The sequence below is a fragment of the Arvicanthis niloticus genome, chromosome 3 (genome assembly GCF_011762505.2).
Source record: "Arvicanthis niloticus isolate mArvNil1 chromosome 3, mArvNil1.pat.X, whole genome shotgun sequence".
In the NCBI taxonomy this organism is placed as follows: Eukaryota; Metazoa; Chordata; class Mammalia; order Rodentia; family Muridae; genus Arvicanthis; species Arvicanthis niloticus.
Window position 1 is genome coordinate 116,401,004 of NC_047660.1, and position 20,338 is coordinate 116,421,341.

General features: G+C 34.9%; 1 protein-coding gene and 2 pseudogenes across 13 annotated transcripts in view; 1 reads left to right on the top strand and 2 right to left on the bottom strand.

The window, feature by feature from the left end:
• The window catches only part of Kansl1l (KAT8 regulatory NSL complex subunit 1 like), a 121,415-nt gene that overhangs the window by 31,563 nt on the left and 69,514 nt on the right, over positions 1–20,338 (top strand). For 9 of the 13 annotated variants that reach the window (XM_076931738.1, XM_076931726.1, XM_076931731.1 and 6 more), the window contains one exon: positions 17,312–17,471. In XM_076931738.1, coding sequence (XP_076787853.1) covers positions 17,312–17,471 — 160 coding nt within the window. The remainder of the gene's footprint in view (positions 1–17,311; positions 17,472–20,338) is intronic. The other 4 variants (XM_034497331.2, XM_076931733.1, XM_076931736.1 and 1 more) reach the window with 1 other exon arrangement.
• On the bottom strand, positions 8,942–9,972 carry LOC143441639 (60 kDa heat shock protein, mitochondrial pseudogene; annotated as a pseudogene).
• LOC143441640 (60 kDa heat shock protein, mitochondrial pseudogene) lies at positions 10,554–11,452 on the bottom strand (annotated as a pseudogene).

Genomic DNA, 20,338 nt, shown 5'->3' on the forward strand with positions numbered 1-20,338 from the left:
TTGTCAGTCTCTGACTTTCATCAAAACCATCAGTTAATAGAATCTTTTCTTACAGGTACCGAGTGTCAGCTACGTCACTGTAGTATATTTGCTGCCAGTTTAAAGTAGACTCATAGCTGAATTGTTTGCATGTCTCATAGTTACCACATATTATTTATTATGCCATTATATAATGCCATATATTACCTGCAGAAAGGATTAAAGAATCAAAGCATAACAAAATCACTAGATCCTGAAGAAGAAAGGAACAAACAGACTATATTTTAAAAAATAGCAGTAATAAAAGTGGCACTAAGAAGTCTGTACCTATTAATAGTTAATTCAGTTTCTTGAATGAAAAAATAAAATTCTTAAGAATTGCTGAGTGGATTGGTGGAAAAACAAAAGTCTAACTATATGCTTTCCAGTAGGATATTTCAGCTTTAACAGAAGATATAAAAGTACAGGGAATTAAAAAGAAGATACTCCATGCATACAGAAACAGGAAGAGAACAGGAGTTAGGTATAGATATATAGCAGAAAAAAAAACAGGTAAGTGAAACACTGTACAACAAAGGAGGTTATTTTAATTTGGTAAATAGTTTATCAAGAGATATAACATTATAAGTACAAATATACCCAACATTGTGGTAAGTAATTTAGAAGGCCACAGAATGAGACTTGTTCTCCCTATGTAGTCCAAGCTGGTGTGGAACTTAGCGTATGTATAGCTGTCATTTATCTCCTAAGATCTGGCTTGCTGGTGTACACTCCCATAGCTGTCCTTATGAAGCAAATTTAAATATATCTGACGAAACATTTTAACTCAGTAACAATAGATTTTAATAAGTCACATTCAGCAACAGGTAAGTCATCCAGGAGGCTATCTAAAAACTAACACTGGACTTGGGTTACACTTTGGATCAAGTGGACCTAACATATAGGACATCTGTCCAATAGCAGTAGAATATAGATTCTTTAGAGGTACTCACGTAACATTCCTTAGAACACATTCTAGTTAGGACACACAATCTTAACTAAGGATTGAAATTGCATCTGTAGGGCCATTGAGATGGCTTTGTTGGGTCAGAGTGCTTGCCATGCAAGCCTCACAACCTGAGTTCAGTCTCTGGAATTCCCAGTGAGAGAACAGACTCCTGCCTTCTGCAGGAGGCTTGGGTCTCTACTTCATGTGACCTGCATATGCCAGAAGTCACACTTGTATAGCACAAAAGAGTAATACGAACCAAACAAATTTGCATCAGGAATCTTTTACATTTAAAAATGAAATGAAACTAGAAATGAATAAAGAGTTTGGGAAAATTAACAAATGTATAGAAATTAAACAGTTTCCCAGAAAAACCAATGGATCAATGAATAAATTTAAAGAGAAAGTATAAAATACCACAAGAGAAGTTATCAGAACATAATATAGCAAAAGGTAAGTTAATTAGGAAGCGTATAGAAAAACCTACATAGCGAGAAGAACTGTGTGAAATAATGTTAAGAGTAAGGAAATTAGAAACAAATGAAGCCCTAAGTGTACAGAAAGATTGGCATGGAAGAGAATCCAGTAGAGAACAAGAAAGCAACTGAAAATATCAATGAAACCAAATTTTGCAGAACAAAACAAAATCTTCAGTTAGACTAAAAATAATAGACTTATCAGGAGTAAGATATTAGAGGTGATCAAACAGAAATATAGATGATCATAGTGTTGTATTAGGAATATTTGTACTCCAACAAACTGGAAAATCTAGAAAAATATATGTACACACAATACCAAGATAATTTTTAAAAAGTAAAAATTGAACCTGCCAATATAGAGCAAGGAGATGGCAACAAATATCTGTTATCAAAAAAATGGGAACCTACCAGGTGGGGGTGGTGCACACCTTTAATCTGAGCACTTGGAGGCAGAGGCAGGTGGCTCTCTGAGTTGAAGGCTAGCTTGGTCTATAGAGCTAGTTCCAGGACAGCCAGAGCTACACAGCAAAACAGTCTTGAAAACACACACACACACACACATACACACACACACACACACACACACACACACAGAGAGAGAGAGAGAGAGAGAGAGAGAGAGAGAGAGAGAGAGAGAGAGAGAAAGAGAGAGAGAGAGAGAGAGACAGACAGACAGACAGACAGACAGACAGACAAGAATCTACAATGGTCTTATTGTTGGATTCTATGAAACATTCAGAGAACTAATAACAGTCCTCATTCTCTTCTAAAAATTGGATAGTCTGGACTGCTTCCTGATTCACTTTATAAAGCCAGTACTACCTACTAGCAAAGCAAAGGAAGGTTGAAAGAAGGTTGTCAGTATCCATAATGAATATAAATTCAAGTCTAACAAAAATAATTCAGTTAAAGGCTTTAATTCATCAATTAAAATAATCATGAACTATTATCTAGTGGAATTTATTCCTTGGATAAAATATGAATTAACATGCAAGTCAGTGATTATATCACATAAACAGTATAAGAGCTTACATGATCATCTCAATAAATGGAAAAAAATTCAACATTCTTTCTTGGTTAAAATTACCAATGTTAGTATAAAAGTATAAAAGGAATGTGTTTTTATAAGATTCACAGATAATCTCTTAGTAATAGCAAACTTGAAAGCCTTCCTTTTAAGATAAGGAACAAGACAAGGATACTTATTGTTCAGACTGGTTCAAGCAAACAGACTAGGAAATTGTGAATCACAGAAACATGATTTGTAGTTCTGGAAGGTAGGGAGTTTTCCGGTTGAAGAACTTGCAGATTCAATTCTTGGAAATGTCTTCATACGTGACATTATCTTCTATCTAGTTTCTCACATGGTACAGAAGTGAACAAATCCACAGGCTCTTTTGAAAGGACATCAAGCCTGAGATGGAACAGAACTAGTCACTTCCCAGTGAATATTCCTTAAAGGTCACAACATTGCTATCAGGTTTGACGGAAATCTGAGTAGACATGGACATTCAATCTGCCTCCTCCCAGTCACTATTGCAGTTCTCAGCCAAATCAGGGGAAAGGCTATACAAATAGAAAAGGAAGATGTTAAGTAGGCTGCTTAAAAAGTGTTAGAATCTTATGGGAAAAACAGGCATCCTGAAAATTGACTGAAGTATGAAATCAGTAAACTTGCTAGATACAAAAATCAATGTATAGAAACCAGGACTGTTTCTATACACCAATCCCAAACTGAAAGGGTAATCAAGAATAAAAATTCTTTTTACAGTAGCATTGAAAACAATTTAGGATTGACTTGATAAAGACAGTTGAAGACATATATACTGAAAGCTGTAAAACATTGATGAAAATGTCAAAGTAGACACAAATAAGTGGAAATACTCTACATTAATTATAGGCGTTGTGGCAGATGCCTGTAATCCTATTCTTCAGTTCTCTCTCTCTGGAGATTAAGGTGGGAGGAGTTGGAGTATTTTATTTCAAAATATATTAAAGTTGTCTAAATAGTTTGGTTCTAGCAATAAAAATAGATATTATAACTAAGGAAAGGACGTGAAAGCCCAGAATGAGTTTAACTTTTTTGTATTCAATTCATCCTGGAGAAAAATGTCAGGAGCACACATGTGGAAAAGGGACAATCTCTTAAATGCTGGGGAGATGGCACATCTACATGCAGAAGATTGAATTGAACCCTTATACCAATCCATATGCCCACATTAGTTTAAGATGGATTAAAGACCTAAACAAAGTTGTAAAACTCCTAGGAGAAAGTGGAGAGAAAAAGCTTGGTATACAGTTCTGGGAAAGATTTTCTGGATCTGGCCTTAAAACAGAGGCAACAAATGTAAAAACAGGCAAATGGGATTGCATCGAATTGAAAACCGAGGTACAACAAAAGAAACAGTGCAAACAAACAGCAAGCATATAGAATGGAAACTTGCTAATCATGTAATAAGAATTTAATGATCAAAGGACTTATTCAAGCCAGACAAACAGTAATAAGAAAACAATAAAAGATCATTAAAGGACCAACTAGACTTTTCTCCAAAGAAGATATACAAATGTCCAACAGGTACTTTAAAATGAAAAAAACAAAAAGAAACCCCAAAACCCAGTGCAATTCACCATTACTAATCATCAGAAAATACCAACTAAACCTAGAACGAGATAACGTCTTACATGTACTAGTATGGTTATCATAAGGGTTACAAATGCTGGAGAGAATACAGAGGAAAGGAAACTGCATATTGATAATATAAATTAGTACAGCCTTTATAGAAAAAAATTAAGCTAGAAAGCAGAAGTATCTTGTATACTCCAGCAATCCTACTCTGGGTATTTCCAAAGGAAATGAAATCAGTAAATTGAATCATTTCTGTGTTGCCATTGTAATCTTCATCCACAATCAAATATGTGATGAAATATTATTCAGCCTTTGAGAAAAGTGAAATACATCTCTTGCCAAGTAATTGAGCATAGAAGTCAGTAAGTGAAAAATGAGTGTTTGATCTCACTTAGAAGGAAAATCTTAAACAGTCATAACAGAAGCACAGTAGAACAGTGCTCACCGGAGTCTTCCGGAAGAGGTGGGGCGAGAAGACGGATGTTGGCAACAGTGACTGTTTCTACTTAGAGAAATAAGTTCTGGAGCTTTTTTGTCAATGTGCTGACTATTTGATAGAATATGTTGTGTGCTTGAACGCTGCTAAGAGTAGATGTAAAGTGTTCTCGCAGTTAAGATGTAAGTATGTCAAGTGATATAAAATTAACTTCATTTAAAGCACTTCACATGAATTAATACGGGAAAACATCACATTATACAATAATCATGTATAATTTTTGTTATTTTCTCCCTCAGTAAATTAATTTTTTAAAAAAAAATCCATTGTAGTTTTAAGTTGTCTTAGAAAAATCTTAGTCCTGCAGATACTACTTTGATAAATGAAATTTTAATAAAAATGTTATCATTAAATAAAGCTTTTTAAAATTAAAATTTCATTTTTAGAGAACAGCTAATGGTAATTCTATATGTACTTTCAACATAATATTTCTCAGATTCCTAGTGTATATTTTTGATAACAGTCAACATTTTTGTTGGCTTCTCTGAGACAAGGTCTCATTATGTAACTCCGGCTGGACTGGGACTAGCTATGTAGACCAGGCTGGTGTTGAACAAGTCAGAGACAGGATTTCTTCTCTGCCTCCTGAGTGCTGGGGTTAAGGCATGTGCTACTATGCCTGGCTCCACAGCAGGATTTCTAAAATTGGGATGTATTCATGAGTAAAATTAACATATTTCTCCAAAGTAGGCTTTTGTTATTTATTTGTGTACTTTTAATTGGTGTTGTCTTAGCATCAAGGAAGTGCAGTAGTTGAATTTGTACATGTAAACTCTTTAAAGATTGTTTACAGTATTGATGTTTATTACTTTTAAAAAATGATGTCATTTTCTTACATTTTAAAGTGTGGCTTTTATGCACATTTTGTTATATAGAATGATGTGACTACAACGGTACGTTTTATTTGCGCTACTTCCAAACCACTTCATTCATGTTAATATTTTTAAATATTTAGGGTCAAGCTTTGTCACAGCTATAGAGAAAGCCTTAGCAACATATAAATATCTAAACGAAACATTGAAAATTCTGTAGAAATTCCCTTTTGCTACAATAAAAGATCTCAGGCCGCAGATTCAGTCGAATACTCTCTTCTATTTTCTTTGCTACAATCAATTGAATAATGAAGTCTATTTCTAGATGACATTTTAAATATCTTAATTAAACTAGGCTCTATTTGTACTGGATGTCTTCAAGGGCTGGCAATAGAGCATGCCTTTAAAGGATGACCTGCCTAATTTTAGGTACAAACATCAGTGAAACTATCTGAACAGTTATTGTTAAGGATCAGATTTGAAAGTTCATGGGCTTTTGTGACCTGGCACTAATTATTTTCAAAGTAATTTTGGCTATTTTGCAGAATTATAAGGTTATTTGGGAATGTATACTGTACGATGGTATTTCACAAATGCCTGTACTTAACTTTTAGTTAATTCCTAGTTTCCTTTTTTGAGGAACAAAGGTAGTTTTATTTTGGCTTCTGTTTGTTTTTGTTGCTGCTGAGACAGTTTTAATAGTCTTTTACCCTCTTTCCAGAGCCATTATAGTGTTGGGAAGAACTACAAATGAGTCTACATATGTGGTGCCTTAGAAAAAGATAGGTTTCTGCTGAGCTGTTTTAAATTTGAAACTCAGAACTTTTTGTTGGAATTTTAACTCCATACTGTTCAGCTAGACTTTTAGGTGGGGTTCAATTTATGTAATTGTTTACTTTTTGAACAAAAGAAATATGTATACATGGATGTATATACACAGGATATTTATTGAATTACTTTTTCCTTTGCCAGTATACTTCAGTCTGCTTTTAAAATGTACACTTTTGCTTCTTTATGTCTGTAGTTGTCAATGTTCTGTATCACACAAGAATTGTATAGGAACAGTTAAGAGTACTTAACAGAGAGGAAAAGCGTGGTAGTGAAACTGTACATGAAGAAATACTCCACTTTTCTCTCTTCCTTTGACTTGATAGGACTTGAGAGCAGGAGGAAGGTGGAGCTAAACTTTCTGGTTAATGCATGAATTCTTTTAAAGTCATGCTAAAGCTTTGTTTACATGGTTTATGCACTGAATTCTGCCAGGGTTCTAGTCAAATGGAAATAATATCTTACTTTATGCCACTCCTTCTTCTTCGAAACCTTTTAATACCTTCACTTCTTAATTTTGTTTGTCATTATGCCAGAATTTCTAGATTTCACCTTTCTTACTTTTATATTTTATATTATTTTTGTTGTTATTGAGGAAGAATTGTGTCATGTAGCCCATTCTGGCCTTGGACCCACTATCCTGCCTGCAGATCACTAAGTTTTAGGATTGGGTCATGATCCAGCATGTCTGGCTGACAGTAAACACTTTAATTAAGAACTTGGTAACTGATCCTAATGGCAGAAAGTATCTTTGAAGGAGAGCTTTATTAAGATAGGCTAAGCTGTCATAGCAGGGGGACCTCCACATAGCACAGATGAAGGACTTTGTTTTCTCCTCACTGAACAGTTAACAATTAGGCGTGCTCTGACTTGTTAGCTCTGTTGTCTCTCTGCTCTGACTCACTTAGCACTCCCCTCATTTCCACACCCAACTATTTTTAAGGAGCCACTTAGTTAGATTTAAAGGCAAGCTCCAGCAGATGTACAGATTATTTTGGCTTACCAAGAGTTTTAGACTGGGAAATGAAGTCCCCAGCTGTTCTGCTCAGGGCTCAGAGCTGAGTTCTGTTATTATAATCCCAGCATTCTAGATATTGAGGCAGGAGGATTATAGACCTGAGGGTAATCTGGGCTATAAAGTGATTCTGGTACAATACTAGCCTGTACTATGTAGTATGGCTCTCTTTCAAAAACCACAGAAAACAAAGAAAAATGACTAGACATTGGGAAAGTTCCTGGTCTTTACAACACCAAAACCTGCTGTAGCAGTGGAGTCTTGGAGGGACCCCAGTTTTGCTTTGTGAGGTAACAGTCTTTTCCTTTGTTTTCTATAGAATCTCACTTAGCTGTCTAGGAATGTATTCTCATGTATTTTATGATTATATGCCTGTATAGTAAACCATTATTGGATGTTGTACTCCATTCTTAACCTGGACCCAAGGTTTATTTTCTGTTAGTCTTGTGGCAGCTTTTGCTAACAGAGTTCTCAATGATTCAGTGTTTTCTATTTTATAAGTTACATATGAAAATAACTAAAGCCAAATTTCTCCTTTGCTGGTAATTAAGCTTTGTTAATTTTCTATTACTTTATCATCAATTTAATGAGTTGTCTTAGTGTCATGTTTACTGTATGCTTGGCTTGAACTAAAAGCTTTAAAGAAAGATGAAGTTGATGCAGTTAAATAAGCAAGTAATTTCATAACTCACTAAAACAAGATTATTTTCTAGAGAAGGACCACACTCAACAGTCTTCTATTTTCATGTTTGTGTTGTTTGTATGACTATTTACTAGATAGATGCATATGTGCATATGCACAGAATAAGTAGCAGTAGACACGAACCTTGAAATGACAGGGATGATGCAAGGAAAATATCTGTTTTGAACATACTTACTGAAGTCATAAATCATGAGAAATTGAAGATAAAATAACCAATGAACTCTCAGTATCCAAAATAGAAACCTATTTTTCATCCTAGCAAGAGAATGACTATTTAGGATTCACTAAATAAAATATTGCTACCTTTCATTAAAAGGTATGATTTCAGAAACCAATGGAATGATAGTTAGAAATGTTGAAAAAAAAATCAAAGTAATGAGTTATCTATTTAATGAAGTGATTTTTTTTTTTTTTTTACAAAGATGAATGCTATTTCCAAGTAAGTAAAAACTGACAAAGGTCACTATGAATGCACTTAAAACATTTATTTTTGAACTCAGGATTATGAATGTTTTTTCTTTCCTTTCTTTCTCTCTCTTTCTTCCTTTCTTCCTTCCTTCCTTTCTTTCTTTCTTTCTTTCTTTCTTTCTTTCTTTCTTTCTTTCTTTCTTTCTTTCTTTCTTTCTTTTTGGTTTTGTTTTGTTTCTTTTCTTTTTGAGACAGGATTTCCTCTGTGTAGTCCTGGCTGTCCTGGAACTCTGTAGACCAGGCTGGCCTTGAACTCAGAAATCTGCCTGCCTCTGCCTCCCAAGTGCTGGGATTAAAGGTGTGTACCACCAATGCTCGCATGAATTTTTTTTTTAATAAAAAATGAATAATCTGCAGGCATGGACAGTGACAACAATAATCTATTATATGTTCCTGACTAAAACCAGTAATTGATGCTTAGACAGATTATCTTAAACATCAGACAGCCTGTTCTTCAACCGACTTCTCTGAAGTTACTGTTGAGCTGTGCCTTGAGCTAAATGTCACAGTTCAGTTATTAGGGCAAAGTCTTATTTTAGGCATTAGACTATGCCCCTTGCTTCCCACTTATTACATCCATTTCACCCATTTCATCCATTTTGTTCTTTCCTTCTTTAGGAATTTCTGTCTACAGCATCTGTTGTAGTTAACAGAGGAGCTGCCTTAGCAGGATTTAGTAAAGCAGTTCTCTTAACCTGTGTTAGAGCAGTGATTGCATTTTCTACCGTGTTCACAAATCTCCACGCATAACATCATAACTGACTATTAAGCAATGTCACAGAATTTTCTCAGGTCTCAAAGATCCTTCAATACTTGTATTCTCTAGTAATAGTCATTACAGGAATTTTAAGTGTTCTTTTAATTTCTACCAATGATCTGATCTTTACTAGAATACGTTAAAGAGTCCAAGCAGAGCTCTCCCAAATCCCCAAACAGGACCACCTTCTACAGCTGCCCCTGTAAGACTGTGAACATCTGTAACTTTTCATTCACTTCAACATCGCTTGTCCTTCAGGCATCAGCACAACTACTCCATCAGCTAGTTTAGCCGGTCATTTATTTAGCTTTTCAATTTGAACGTTGTCATCTTTTTAAGATTTAGTTTCAACCCCTCTTCTTCAAACACTGAACCACCAATAGCAATATTTACAACTTTTTCTTTTTTAAATTAGTTTTTGAGATTATAATAAAATCATTTCTCTCTTCTTCTTCCGGCATGGAAAGGCTCACATATACCTCTCCTCACTTTTCTTCTAATTCAGTCTCTTTTTTCATTAATTGTCACATGTTTGTCTCTACGTATTCTTAAATATAACTCGCTTAGTTTGTATAATGTTCTTTGTATGTTTTTGCTGACCATTTAGAATTGAATAACCAATTGGTGTGTTCCCCCCCCGCCCCCCCCCGAGGAATACTATTTATCCTGCTCTCAGCATCCCTTAGTTGTCTGTAGTTCTTTGTGTATGGTTGAGGCCTATCCATTTTAACATGTCTACTGTTGTCCTTGTTCAGCTCATATAAGGCTGTCTGTTGGTGAGATTTTATGGGTTTACCTTCTGAAATTACTAGGAAATACATCCTCACAAGAGACTCCCTGACCATATGTCTCTGACAATTTTTCCAACATTTCTGCATTGTTCCCCCAGCCTTAGGGGCAGGAGTTGTTTTGTAGATGTATTTATTGGGACTGGATTCCACTATGCAATTTGATATGTTGTGGTTTTCTGTAATAATAATGTCCATCTGTTTTAAAGAGAAGTTTCCTTGTTGAGGGGTAGGGATTACATTTATCTGTGGGTATGAGGACAAATATTTCGAATGTAGTTACAGATTATGCTGGTTCAGTAAAGTGGTTTTAGGTTCTTCTCTAAGATCCATAATTTCACTAGGCCTGGGTAGTTGACTAGACTTCTAGTACCAGGCGTGCATGATTTCCCTCTTGTTTAGTGGGTCTTCAGTACAATTATAGAGCTGTTGGTTAATGCCAAAGTATGTGTACAACTATTACACATTGTTAGGGTTATTATGTTATTCTAGTCATTGTGAATCATAGGTGTCAGAGCTAGGTAGGATTGTTCATTGCCTCTCTCCTTTGGAAGCTTGTATGTTGCTCTCTGGTACCATAAGAACTAGTCTCCAGAGAGGAGATGGACACATTTTTAGTCTATTCTACATCTTAAAGCTGTTTCTATTGTCTGTAACCCTGGAGCTTTGATTGTTACAACTTGAAAAGCAACTTTTATCCCATTCAAAAGTAGTATATTTACAATTTCTCCAGCATCGTCAGTGATTATGACTAAATATATCTCAAAAGTAGGTACAATAGAGTGGAAACTAGAAATCTTCTTTTCACTCAGTAGAACATCGGCATCTTGGAAATTACATTTTCATCCTTTGGATATATTAATAATACATTAGAAAATATATCTCAATCAAATGTCCTGTCTTCACTGTTCAGCATTTTCCATCTTTCACTGTGACAATACTTTCTTCCAGACCTTTGTCACTGAATCAAAAATGAAGTTTCCAATTTTTTTGTCTCTATTTGTTGAAATTGTAGCAACTTAAGACATCTCTCCCCTGGTTGTCACAGGTTTATATTGCTTTTTAAGATCAGCAATTAATAGCATCAATAGCCAACATGACACTTCTGATTTTCACAGGATTAGCCCCTTTCCTGATCTTCTGAAAGTCTTCTTTAGTAATAGAGCATGTCCAAACAGTAGCAGTGTTGGGGGCTTCCACACCCTCTTCATTTGTGTTACTGGTAACATCTTGAACAAATTTAATATTTTTATATTTATCCTTTAAATCAATTGCCTTTGCAATAATGCCACCATCTTTTGTTACTTTGGGACTTCCCCAAATTATTGTTATTCACCTCGGCCCCATTGTAATGGCTACAGCATTAGCTAAAAGGTGTGGTTGGCTGCCTGGGCAGTAAGGCTTGGGCTTCTGCACCAAATATTCTGTCTTTGACATAAGCTTGACTGAGGTGAGGAGCCAATGTGTGGGACACTGGTCATATCTATCAAAGAATTGTAGGTAGTGGAAGCATTTCTGCAGGGTGTTAGTGGGAGTGCTAGTGGAGAGGACGGTGGCTAGCTGTGCGTGAACAGAGTGTGGCCACTAACTACATTTTTACAAGATACAGTCTAAGGAAAATCATATTTAAACTCATATCTACAGAAAAGAATGAAGTACTAATAGGGAATGGCAAACATTCCAGATCTAGACTTATAAAACACACATTTCCAAATAATATAGGTGATAAAAATCATCAAAGATATGAAATGTTTTTAGATATGTATCTTACAAATTGCATACCTTTTGTATTTATGCTTTTATTTTAATTACATTTACTAAATTACTGAAGTGATGCTGACAGGAGTATGTTTGGCTCTGAATGTATTTGTAGGAAAGAATGGTATAAAATCTTTGGTCTGTGCCCACTTAAAAATACCTCTAAAACTTATAGCAAATGAAATCTGAAATAAAAAAGAAAACCATAGAAATCAAGGAATAATGAGTCACAAGTCTTCTTTGTTCAGACTGAGTTGATAAATATATCTAAGTTGATTAGAAAAAAACCCCCAGAAATCAGAACTAAAGATATTATAGATATTATTAAAACAGTAAGGGAATATGAGTGATTATGTGCTTATCAGTAAAAATCTTTGGACCAAATAGTCTTATGATTTATAACAAAATTTATTGAATTTTTCTAAAGAAGAAATAGAAAACATGATGGATGTTATATCATTTAGAAACATTAAATTAGTAATCTTTCCAGGTGTAATTTCCGGCCTAGATATTTTCACTGATTATTTTTGAAACGGATGTGCAAATAATCCAATCCTATAAAAACTCCTTGATAGGGTAAAAGTAAAAAATACTTCCCAGTTCCCTTGGAGGCCAGCATTAGGTTGATTCTAACACTAGACAAAAATATAAGGAAGCAGCAGAAATACAGCTCCTTTCACTATAGCCACCAAAACATCCAAAATAAATGTCAACTAGAATCTGGCACAGTATTTTAATCATGAGCAAACACATTGTGAAAGAAAGACATTTAACATTCAAACTAAATAAATTAATACCAAAAGTGATTTGACAAAATCCAAACCCACTTATAGCTGACAACATATGTATGTAGCCTGAGCTACATAGGCCTTGCCTCAAGACAAAACAAAACCTACTCAGGATGCAATGTTACATAGACACATGTACTTTAGGCTGTTTGTCATTTCCCTATCTAGCCATGTATAGACTGGGAATGAAGTATTTCTAGTAAGTTAGCCTTGATGAAGGAGTTACACCAGTAAGATAGCCCAGTTAAATGTGGACATGATATTTGCACAGGCATGTTATTAATGGGACTCCGCATAATCCTTTGGAAAGCAGAGGGTGCATATGAGAAAATAATCTTCAGCAGGTGTTGGCAAGTAGACCCATGAACCAAATGGGATTTAGTTCCTGACTTGAAAATAGTTTTATTGGAACACAGCCACCCTGTGGTGTATGGCCTATAGCTACTCTCATATTTCAAAGCCAGAGTTGAATACAGAGATCCTGTGGCCACAAAACCTAAAGCATTTCATTTGTTATGTGTGTCTTCACAGAAAACCTTTGCTGACCTCTGATCTAAAAGAACCCAATTCTAGGGTAATTTTTTTTTTTTTAACACAGTCATTTCTTACAGCTAGACATTCTCTCTCGATGTTTAGTCATCAGTTTGCTGTATTATGAGCTAATAAAAGCTGTGTTAAAGGAAGGATTGCATTGATTATGTCTCTTTTTAAGCCTCGGTAATCTCTGATGTGCTTTTGGAAAGCTCGTATTTCAGTAACTACACTTCAAAGACCAAAATCTAGACTCTAGTTTCAAGTATTAAGGCTGGAACTGAAGAGTTGGCACAGTGGATTCAGACTACATGCTGCTTTTGCCGGGGGTGGGGAGGATGGGGTTGGGGGGTAGGGTGGGGGGGCGGGTGTTTTTTCTCTGCATCCACTTTTTTAAGTCCAGTTCTGGGGCCCATCAACTCGGTTCCTGTGGCACTGGGTGTGTATGTGGTATACATGCATACATGCAGACAAACTCCTCCATAATAAAATTTTAAGACAAGAACCTTGTAGTATTTCCACTAATAAGTTAATTGTTGAGTATAAGCAAGCAAGGATGGAAATGTAAGTCATAGGCCCCCCCGGAAGATGTACTGTTTGTACACAGCTCGTGCACAGATGCCCTTGCCTTGCTCTTTGTTAGAGATTGAAATACCACGAATGGTCAGCAGCTGTCTGTGCTTAGTTTTGCACACCTTTGAGATGCAGAGAGCCATTGTTCATAGAAATTTAGCAGCCCAAACTTATTTACCAATTACATATGGCTCAAATTGTATAGGTTCTCTAATATACTTAATCTATATTCTGATTGGTTTACTCTATAGTTATATCATTAAATATGTTGTTTATATAAACCATATTTTGATTTTAAATTCAATAGCTGTCTTTAAAAAAAGTTGACTATAAACTTACCTGTTATCTGTTATGTTTGCAACAATAATTTTAAAGAAAAACATGGGTTTTTTTTGTTTTATTAATCATTTTGTTTACATTTCAAATGTTATCCCCCTTCCCGGTCTCCATTCCACGAACCCCCCACCCATGCCCTACCCCTTTGCCTCTAAGAATGTGCTCCGCCACCCACTCACCCACCCACTCTTGCCTCACCCCTCTAGCATGCCTCTTTGCTCGAGCAACAGGCCTCCACAGGACCAAGTGTCTCCCCTCACACTGACGCCAGATAAGGTAGTCCTCTGCTACATATGTAGCAGGCCCATGTATATTCTTTTATGGGGTTGCAAGCTCCTTCAGCCCTTCCTATATAACTTTTCCATTGGGGTCCCCAGGCTCAGTCCAATGATTGGCTGTGACTAACTGCATCTGTCTTAGTCAGGTGAAAAACAGGTTTCTAAGCAAGGGAACTCTTTGGATGAAAAGGTTTGTTTACCCCCTTTACAGTCATCAGACAGGCTTTTAATTATTCCTAGTAAAGTGTGGGATAAATTATCCATTATAACAGATTCATTCCATGCATAACAAAGCTTCAGCATAATTTGGTTCATTTAAATTTAATCTAGTATTGCAATGTCTGTTACTATAATTTGATACAATTTGTAAAGATAAAAATGAGTTTTGGTGCTAACTTCAGTGACAGTATCTTTCCTATAAGTATTATATTAAGAAGTAAAGTTTCTTTATATTTTATTGTTTGTTATCAACTTCATATTCAAGTGAAACAATGTTAATAAGGAAATTTTCTAACTGAAGCAAAATCTAATGAAAAAACTTAAAAATGACCTTTGCTTTCCTTATTATGGTGTCTTATATAACAATCTTCTCTAATTCTAAATTTTAAATGAACTTCACTTGCTTCATCTCTTCTCTTGTCAGTCCAAACTATTTTCAGATTGTTTCAGTCAGCATAGGTTATTCAGTAATAAGTCTCACTCAACATCTCACTGCTTTGACAAAATGGATAGTTACCATAGCTTATGCTTTGGGATATCCTCTATTATCTAGTATGGTTTTATAGCTATTCTATATGCACCAGTGGATTTGAAGGTCCTCGGGCATATGAAATGATAGTCGGTTTTGCTCAGAGCCTGTTGATTGGTAGTAGTCCAGCCTCAGTTACAAGAAGGCTATATATAAAACAGTAGTAGCACATGAGGTATTTGGAGACTACAATTTGTACACCAGTGATATCTCTCTTGTTTCAGGTCATGGCTTTAGTAGCAACATTGTTTGGGGAAATAATTTTGTAGTACTTTTTAACTAGCTTCCATTTTATAGTAAATCATTCATCTCACCTGTACAAGTTGTGTTTGGTATGGCTCTTTCTTTACTCTCCAAACTTGATGATAGGCACTTCATACTACTAAATATTATTTCTATAAAATGAATTTTAAATACAGAGTCTCACTTTGTAAATATATACAAAATTTGCAAAATTATAATTTTGACTATAAACTAAAAATGTAAATATGTCAAGAGAAACACTGCTGCATATAGTGTTGTCATCCATATTATAGGCAATTAAAATCTTTTAACAGTGGCTTTTTAGAAATATTGATATAAAGTTTTATCATACTTACTAAATTCTATGTAGCAAAGTTACAATAATTACCTTATTTAGCTGACAGAAAACTGTTTCTTCAATATCTCCTCTGGCTGAGTTTATATGAACATTTAATCATAAAGTTATTATTATTGTTGTTTTCAAGACAGAGTCTCCCTATGCTCTGGCTGTTCTGGAACTCACTATGTAGACCAGGCTGCCCTTGAACTCAGAGCAATCAGCCTGTCTCGCTCTCCTGACTGGTGGGATAAAAGGCATGTGCCACCATGTCTGACCTGTTTTGTTTGATTTGTTTTCATTATTCATTTTCTAAACTTTTAGCGTAGTTTTGGCTTCACAGTAAAATAGTAAATATCAGAATTCCTATGTCCCATCTCTACAAATACACACACAACTTCCATATCAATTTCTATCATTGATGAACCTATATTGATTTGTTATTATCACTTGTAATTATCATTATAGCTCATTGGTGGTGTACATTCTGTGATCTTGATAATATTTTAGATACTTTTAAAATAAAGATTCATGTATTTTTATTAGATATTAGTTCTCAGTTATACTTTCAATTTTTGGTGATATTTTTCCCTTGGCAATCTATTAACTTTCCTTCTTCCTTCCCTTATTCCCTACTTTCTTCCTCCTTCCACACTGCTTATAATTATAATAATTTTTCTAGTTTATGCAGTTATACTATTTTCAAGAAATAATTCATTTGTAGTCTCAAAAACTATAGCTTCTAAGAGTGTCCCTGCTAAAAGATAGAGGAACTAAGAGGCTTCAACATTTATTTCAAAGCATACATGTAAGTAGAGGTCTTTTTGTTCTTTGTATTGTTCAGCATAATCATTAAGTTTTTAATAAGATGTTTATCTTAATAAACAACTGAAGACCTACCTATGTATTCAAAATAATTATTTGAAGTGTAAAGTCTGGTCATGGTGGCACAGGCCTTCAATCCAGCATTTGAGAGTCAGAGGCAAGTAGATTTTTATGAGTTTGAGGCCAGCCTGGGCTATAGAGCTTGGTTCAGGCCAGCAGAGGTATGCAGTGAGATACTCTTAAAAGAAAGAAAGAATAAGAGAAGGAAATGCAGAACAGGATTCATTTTTGTAAATGATTTTCAATGCCTTTAATTTTAAGTATTAGTTAATAATATAACGATACTTATATTGTACCAAGTAAAAATTACGTAGTTAAGTATACTAGAGTTTATTAAGTGAATTTACATATAGTTCAAATGGATTCTCTAGTATTGGACATACACTTTTACATGTAAAATCCTTAGAGTTGTTACGGGATTTTGGCGTCATTCTTGTTTCCTTTTTTTTTTTTTTTTTTTTTTTGTTTTGTTTTGTTTTGTTTTTTTGTTTTTTCGAGACAGGGTTTCTCTGTGTAGCCCTGGCTGTCCTGGAGCTCAGGCTAGCCTCAAACTCAGAAATCCGCCTGCCTCTGCCTCCCAAGTGCTGGGATTAAAAGCGTGCACATGTTTCCTTTTCCTTACTGCTTCATTTCCCATTTCCTATTTCGAGCCTTTAGCATTAGTGACATTGAATTCCAGAGGGATTATCCTACTGTTGGGTACATAATATTGATGAAAGCCAAGTATTTGTGTGGTAGGAAGGTAAGGAATCAAATTTCCTTTGATAAGAAATCAGTCTTCCATTTTCCCTTGCTGTAGTGTACATGTCTCTAAAAGAAATTACATTTTATGAAACTAGTCAAGGAAGTTATTATCACTCTGCAAATCTGACTGACTTTGTGCTTTGACTGGCAGTGTTTGTTTTGTTCCCAGCAACTCCAGTACTGAATGGAAGTGGCTTGTAGACAGAGCGCAAGTTGGTAGCCGATGGACTTGGCTTCAAGCTCAGATTTCAGAGCTGGAATACAAAATCCAGCAGCTAACAGATATCCACAGGCAGATTCGTGCCTCCAAGGTATTGTCAGTGTTGTTTCAGTTTTGTTAAAATTGTTACCTGTATAATTTCTTCACATAAAATAATTTTTATTAAGTTTCATAAAAGTAGCTAGTTTGCTAAGATTTTCAAACATTAATTTTTTAAGTTTAATGTTGCTTTTCTCAAGCCTTTATATATATATTAAGATCATTTGATAATATTTTAAACAATTAAGAACATTGAGTTTCAGTTAAGAGAAATTATATACATTTAAAAAAATTTAATTGTCAAATGTATGTATAACACAAATTGTATTTATTTTATGTGTATAATTTAATAGTATTAAGTACTTTAATAATATCAGGCATCCATTTTCCTTCTATTCCTTTTTTTTTATCCATCTTTTTCTTTTGTGTAGTCCTGGAACTCACTTTGTAGATCAGGCTGGCCTAAATTCAGAGAGCTCTGCCTGCATCTGCCTTCAGAGTGCTGCAATTAAAGGTGTGCATCACTGACTGCCTGGCCTCTTTTAAGACTGAAAACTATACCCATTAAACAATGACTAGCCAGTTTTCTGTCTCCATAACCTTAGTAAGCATGTCTGTTTGTAGTGGAAACATAATAATACCTATGTTTTTTAGTGACTGGCTTATTTTATAGCCTGTGGTCCTTCCATTTTATGGACATGGAAGTATATATGTGAATTTCCTTTTTGAAAGCTGAATAGTTGTATATTTATCACATTTTGTTTATTAATCCAGTGATAAATATGTAAGTTGTTCCACATTTTAGCTGTTGTCAGCATGCTGTGAATAGAGTTAAAAAATTATTTCTTCACAGCACTTTTTCAGCGGAACAGATGTATGCCTTTAATGACAGCACATGGGAAAGAGAGGCAAGTGAATTTCTTTGAGTTCAAGGTCTCCCTGCCTACATACTGAATGAGTTCCAAGCCAGCCAGGGCTCAATGGTGTGATCCTTTCTGAGAAACAACCAAACCAAAGAAAAAAAAAAGGCACTCATTTAATTCTTTTGACTATACATCCAGATATGGAGTTAACATGATCGTATGATATTTCTATTTTTAATGAACTATAGTATACAATAGTTCCAGTTTCTCTAAGTTGTGGCCAACATTTTTGTATTTTGCTTAGTTTTTTAAAATGATAATAATACTGAATGTCAGGTGGTATCTCTTTTCAATTTTGGTTTATATTTCCCTAATATTATTAATGTTTAGCATATTTTTATGTTTATTGGTTATTTGTATATATTATCTGGCTATATATCTATAAATTAGGCCTGTTGCTTATTTCTGATTGGTTTTGTTGTTGCTGTATTTTAGGGAGTCTTTGTCTAGATAATAATTGCTTATATAGTATGTGATTTCCATATCTTTATTTTTTAAAGATTTTATTTATTTATTTTATATATATGATGAGTACACTGTAGCTGTCTTCAGACACATCAGAAGAGGGCATCAGATCCCATTACAGGTGGTTGTGAGCCTCCATGTAGTTTCTGGGAATTGAACTCAGGACCTCTGGAATAGCAGTCAGTGCTGTTAACCTCTGAGCTATCTCTCTAGCTCAATCTTTATTGTTTTTTGTCTTTTTACTTTGTTGTTTTTATGAAGTCTATTTTATCTATTCTATTTTTATCTGTGCCTTTAGTTTTTATGTTTTTGTCAAGAGTCTTCTAGTGAGATATTTGGTCCATTTTGAGTTAATTTTGGTATGTGGAGTTAGTTCTTTTGCATGTAGATCTCCAGTTTTCCCATGGCCATTAGTTGAAAATTCAGACTTTGCTTTCTCTACTGAATGGTTTTGACACCATTCTCAAAACTCATTTGACCATATATGTAAGTATTATGTTTATTTCTCTGTTCTTTGTTCTATTGCTCTATATGTGTGTCTACATTTAGACTACTATCACACTATTTTTGTTATTCTAGTCGTTTTAGAATCAAGGAGTATGTCTTCCAGTTTTTGGTTTATGTTTGTTTCCATTTCCTAGCTATTATGAATAGAACAGCAGTGAACACAAGTGAACAAGTATCTGTGGAGTAGGATGTTGAGCCCTTTGGGCATATGCCCATGGGTCATATCTGGTCATATAGTAGATTTATTTTTAACCTTTTGAGAGTTCTCTCCACCACTTTCAACAGTACCTCCACCCATTTGCAATTCCCACAGCAGTAAGTAAGAGTCCTTTTCCCTGCATCTCTTCCAGCATTTGATGTGGGTTGTTTTGGTGATCCTTGCCATTCTCACTGGGATCAGATGAAAGCACATAGTTGTTTTGATTTAGAATTCCCTAATTGCCATGGATGATGAACAGTTTTGGAGATATTTTCTAGTAATTTTTTCCTTCTTTTGTAAATTCTTCATTCATGTCCCAGGCCCATTTTTGAATGGGTAAAATTTTTTGACTGTTTTTCTTTCTTTTTTTTTTTTTTTTTAATTCTTTGTATGTTCTGGATATTCAACCTCTGTCAGATGTGTAGCTGGTGAAGACTCTCCCATTCTGTGGGCTTCCTCTTCACTTGGCTGTGTCTTTAGCTGTACAAAGGCTTTTTACTTTCGTGAAATCTCACTTAACAACTGACACCTTGCTTCTTGGGGAAAATGAAGCCCTATATAGGAAGTCCTTTCCTACACCTAACCCTATAGTGCACTGCCTGTGTTTTCTTCTAGTAGTTTCAGAGTTTTGGATCTCAGGTTTGGTGTTTTTATTTAAGTTATAGTTTTTATTTAAGATGATAAAAGTGGGTCCAGTTTCATTGCTTTGCATGTGCTCATCCAATTTCCTCAGAACTATTTGAGGAGATAATTTCTTTTTTCCCCCCAGTGTGTGTTTTTTTGGTCTCTTTGTCAAATATGAAATAGCTGAAGTTAGATGTGCTC